This window comes from Alligator sinensis, unplaced genomic scaffold, assembly GCF_000455745.1.
Source record: "Alligator sinensis unplaced genomic scaffold, ASM45574v1 scaffold153_1, whole genome shotgun sequence".
Taxonomy (NCBI): Eukaryota; Metazoa; Chordata; order Crocodylia; family Alligatoridae; genus Alligator; species Alligator sinensis.
Genome location: NW_005842099.1, coordinates 136747 through 142401, shown reverse-complemented (window position 1 = coordinate 142401; position 5655 = coordinate 136747). Strand labels below are relative to the sequence as shown.

Genomic DNA, 5655 nt, shown 5'->3' with positions numbered 1-5655 from the left:
CTGAAAAACAGAGAAAAAGGGTCTTCCAGAGCACATAGACCAGCTGTAGCCATAGCTTATTCTTTCAGTTACTCTATCATTTCACCTCCCTTATAATCTGTAACTGCATCTGGTTGGCTCCACATACTGCAAGCCACAAGATCAGTTTGCAGAGGTAAAATCAAGGCAAAGGATCAAAGGTCATCTCCTTGTCTATGTCCCTGATAATACAGGTTTGTTCCCAACTGTATAAATAAAGGTGTATATCTTCCAGCTAATGGCATTTTAGCTTGTTACACCCAAGCACATAATTCTGAAAGGCCTCTGTAATCATTTTCATACATGAGTGTGTGTGCGTGCGCGCGCACACACACACACACGCACACACACACTTTCACTGCAGTTAACAATTTCTTACACTACTTCAGGGTAGATTCTTCATAAATACTGGTTTTCCTGTGTACGACGATACTCAGGGACAGGTGATACATTCTTGTTTACAACAGCTAGGGCCTATTCTCATTTGCACTAAGGCCCCTTCAAGAACTGTAAAGTTTAATTTTCATCCACTTTAAATCCCATTTACTCTGCCAGAATAGATCCCAAAGGGGCTTTAGTGCAAATGAGAATCAGATCTACAGTCTTTTATATCAACTTGAAGATACTACTCTATTGGATTTCTGAAGAGAATAGAAATAACAGCGCACATACAATACATACAATAAAATTGTGTGTTTCATTAATATTTGTAATGCTTTTAACCATCCCTCTCCTGCTTAACCATCCATCTCTGCTGCTTTTTATTACTCTTGGAGAGAAGTAGGAAATATCAAATACAGTGTCAGCTAGTTCAAATAGAATGAGAACTAACTTCAATTATCTCTTAGATCAAACCTCTTTTGAAGTCTGATTTAAAATATAATCCTTTTGCTGTCTCTGTACTCTCTGATTCAAACTGAAGAAGAAACAAATACAGATATACCATGAGAGAGAGTGTTTTTTTTATGTCTAATGCAGATAAATTGATTTTAGAAATGTCCTGAAAAAGTTTGCCCATATTAGAGCTCAACCACAAGATGTACCAAAGAGGTACAGACAAGACCCAGATTTTCATATTCACTCACCATTGGAAACATCCCATATCCAGGGAATATCTATGAATTACATAGTTTTACAATCCTGCAGATGGTGCTTGCCTGTTCCAATGACCCATGTGCTGCCTAAAGAATAGTCTTGTCTGAGGGTATCTTTTTGTTACAGGTCATCAGGAAAGGGGAGGTGAGCTGCTGCTGGATTTGCACTGCTTGCAAAGAGAATGAATTTGTGCAAGATGAGTTCACATGCAAAGCCTGTGACCTAGGCTGGTGGCCTAATGTTGTCTTGACAGGTAGGAATATTTTTCCATACATACATATCTTCATCCAATTAGGTAAGAAAAGTGTGAGATTCAGAGTGAGGAAGAGTTTTAAAAAGTTCTAGTTATACACACATGCCTGTAACATTTAGACTTTCCTTGGTGAATTAGAAATATTATGCCTTTTAGGTCTATTTTGTATAGTGTGAAAAATAATGTCCTGGTGACAGAAAAGTCTGTATGTTCACAGATATCTGGGGAGGTGGGGTAGGGGAGTTATGATGCATTCTATCAGCTCTTCCCTTCCAATTAACCTAAACATTAATAAAACACATTAATTAGCACAGTGCAGTTATCACTGTACTGATACTGCCAGAGCTAAATGCCTTTGCTGATTTACTTGATAGCTATCAAATAAATCAGCTTGATACCCGGTAAGTTCAAGGACTCCCAGCTCCTTTTTTACTTCATCATAGAAATTCCCTGAGACATAAAGGAGTTTCCCAGCAAATACCAAGCGCCAAAATGCTACTGCAACCCATCTTGGAAAGGTCCCTTTAGCAGAAACATCAGAAACATTCTGGTGAGAAAGGACATGACTAAGGCACATCTCCTCCTCCTGGGTTTAAGTTAGGGAAGTCTTATAGTGGCTGGAACTTCTGCTGAGCTGGCCTCTAGCTACCATCAGGTAAAGGGGAATAGATATATATTTTTAGAGTGGGAAGGGGTTTTCTCCTGCACATGACATGTCCCATGGAGGAGCAATAGAAGTCTTCAAGCAAATTATAGCATGGATCAACTGTTCATGCCATCTACCCCACTGACCAAATGGTGGGATAGAAGTACTTCCCCTTGTTCCCTTTATTGAGCTCTGAAGCGGTCAAGCTGACCTACTCATTCCTAAATACAAGGGACCAGATTCACCAGTCTACCAGTTTATAGCACCCTTATGCTGCCTAGATGGCCAGTTGATTGGCTTTGCTTTACATTGCTGAAGTTTCCCAGAGTAGCAAGGAAATGCTAGTGCCCCTGAACACAAAGTTAGGAGCAAGGTAGTATGTACAAGGTGGAGGTTGGTCACAACCTTGCCCTTCAATGAAACTTTTGGCAAGTAGAGGTCAGTGGTACTACTCATGCATGGGCCAAAGCACTAATCACCTAGTTACTGAAAATACATTTCTGAGAGATTTTTTTAATACAATGAAGTTTAGTAGAGTGATGTTGAGTAGTTTTGCCTGTAATATTTGTAGGTAGCCATTCCCTGTAGCCTTTCAACACAGACGTTTTCACTGTATCCCAGGTTTTTTTTCCTTTAGTTTTATACATAAAAATGAGTGTTTCTAGGTTTTTTTCCATCAGAGGTGGACGTTCTTAAGTTCCCACTTTCGTTTAAAACCAAAATGTGATGAGTACATTATTTCCTTAGATCTTTTGCTTAAGGTTATTGTTATCCCATTTCAAAGACAGAATATTTCTGGTGTTCAGCAGCAGTTGAATAGATTATTATGTGAAGTACGAAAATTGTAGGGCAGGAAGTATTTCTCCCAGTGTAGTGTGTGTACTATACATTTTATCTGAAATGAGAAATATTAATTCAAGTCACTCTTTTGGGGCGTTTTCCCAGGAATTTCCTTTTGATAAAGGATGTGTTTTATATAATCAGAGGTTAGAGAAAAGGAAAAATGTATTGCTAGTAAACTCAGTTTTCTCAAGCTTTAAGCAATAAAACAAAAGAGGATCACAAATTCTATACAGCTATTATAACATGCATTCTGAAGGTCTTGTGCCTTCATATGCCTGAGATGCGTGTTAATGACCTCAAAAAACACCCTGGAGTTTCTTATTGGTTTTATAATGTGCATAAAATTAAAAATGTAAAAACCAATTAGCCTTCTACCCTGGGAAATGGTGCATATTAAAAGTGTAGGAAAACTAGCAGTGTAGATGAAAACTAGCAAGTGGTGTTTTACCAGCCACTCTTGTTTTGTATGCAACCTCTTGCTAATCATTTCTGTTCTCATTTTTTAAGGGCTGAAAATGCTCAATTTACTACACAACCTTCCCCTTCTTCTTTGTTTAGTTTACAAAAAACCTTCCCCATCTTGTTCTCCTTTTACTGGAGAACAGGCCACTGTTTCAGATTCTGCCACTCACTAGCACTATATCATAGTAAAGCAATCCATAGTTCAGAGTGGGTGTCATGGAACGTACATAGCACATGGATAGCATGTCATGACCATTGAGGCTTGTCAGCACACAGGAACTGAACTGATTTAACTCAACTAGTTTTTGAATTTTACAAAAAAAAAAAAAAAGAAAGCATAAAGTTTATTATGTTTAAATACTATGCTGAATGATAGCCAAGGCACTGACCATATTCTTTAAATTGCGGGGGATAAGGATATGGCTTGGTATTGCTTAGTTTAGACTATGCAGTTGAAAATTAACCCTGCCACTGCCCATAACAGCATTGCAACACTGGATTCTCAATCAGAAAAGGAGTTCTAGTTCTGTTTCAATGAATCCCTCTCCATTAAGCTGTTACTAAAGCCAATTGATACCTGATTCCATTTCTACCTCTCAGCATCTTGTTGCACCTTATGCCATAAGGCACACATATGTTAATCGGCTTAGTGTTATTCGACTTAGTGAGCAGTCACGTCTTAAGGTGTAAAACCATCTCTGACTGTCCTTCACCTGTACAGCTGTGACTGGCCACTAGAGGCTTGGTGAGCAGAGGCAGGACTAGGACCTAGGGGCAGGACTAGGAGCTGCCCATGGCCTCAGGAGAAGACAATACCCCATAATATTCCTTTTTCTATGATTTAAAAAGTCTTTGAGTTCCCTAAATCTGAGCTCCTTTCAACCTGAGGGGTAAAAGGTGGTTGAAGCATCCCCAGCAACACCAACTGATGCCAGGACCCAAAGCACATGGGGTCTGGGACACCTGTGGCTGGGAAGGAGTGGGGGGAGAGGGGGTTGCTGGCTGGGGAGGAGACCACACAGAAGGCACCACAGCTGATGGGCACTCTAGGGCTGTAGCACTCACTCTGTTGAGCTCAGCTCCCCCCAGGCAGAGCAAGCACCACAGCCCTGAGTGCCCAGTGGCCACAATACCTCCCACCATTGCTGGGACTGGCTCGTTGCTTCTGCCAGATGAGCAAGCACCATAACCCTGGAGTGCCTGGAGGCCACTGGGCCTCCCACCAATACTGGGACTGACTTGCTGCTCCCATTGGCAGAGTGAGCATCGCAGCTCTGGAGTACCCGGCGGCTGTGGCTCCTCTAGGTGCCCCAGGGCTGTGGTACTCAGTCTGCCCGACATGCCCAGGGGGGTGAGCATTCTCACTTGCCCTGACTTACGGGGAGGGGAGGAGCCACTGCATCCTGGGATACTGGAAGACTTCATCTTGGGTGGAACAACTGAGTGGAGTGGCCACATTTTAATGGAACAGAAGCAAAGTTATGCAGATTAGAGATAATCTTGCTTTGAAGTTGCATAACTTTAAGCCAATTAACGGTGTAAATGTACAGCCAATCCATGGGTTAAAAGCTCCAGAAGCTGCCTAAACTACTGTGTAACAAGGCCCTCAGTAATGTTGTGGCCTTTAGCAAGAGTCTTTCAGGTCTATTTAAATTTTTTCTTTTCAGTTATATTTCCCCATGAATATTTGTTAGAGGAAGTGCAGTCAGGTTTGAGCTTTTGTATTCTAATTTCTCTCTCCTTCTTATACTTTGCTTTCTGCACATCCTTTCACAGCATCTGATGAAGTGAACTTGGGTTCATAAAAGCTTGTGCTCTCTCTTTATATGTAGCTTATTTAGTTAGTCTAAATAAGATTACTTTCTGACTGACTTCAGTCTAACACAGTTAACTACCTCTCTCAGCTTTCTGTGTGCCACCCTGAAGAAGAGTACAGGCTGACATTTTCCATGCCAGACTGTATTGGTGGGGAGGCAGGGGGCTAACCACAGCAAAAATGGTTTACTTCTTTCTCCAAACCTCAGGATGAGATTTTAAAAAGTGTTTCCCTATGTTAAATTATTCTCAAGCATTTCATTGTGAAGCTTTACTTGTTTCCCCATGTTAAACTAGTCTCACAAGCATTTCATTGAGAAGCTGTATAGCTTTGTCATGCTTTGGAGACAGGACTTGACATTTGAATCGCATCATGTTTCTTGCCATCCTGGGAAAAATCTACCTACATTTGGCAGTTTGGAGCCTGAGAAGCCTTCAGTTCACACCTGCTCAAAAAGATTTCTCCAGGGTCTCTAGCTGGACTAAGCATGCTCCATTCCAGATCTTCAAGGGTGGAGCAGGA

The 5655-nt window shown here is 41.2% G+C and overlaps 1 protein-coding gene across 1 annotated transcript in view; it reads left to right on the top strand.

Moving 5' to 3' along the window:
• The window catches only part of GRM1 (glutamate metabotropic receptor 1), a 354804-nt gene that overhangs the window by 294289 nt on the left and 54860 nt on the right, over positions 1-5655 (top strand). The window contains exon 6 of the mRNA XM_006024232.2: positions 1240-1366. Coding sequence (XP_006024294.1) covers positions 1240-1366 — 127 coding nt within the window. The remainder of the gene's footprint in view (positions 1-1239; positions 1367-5655) is intronic.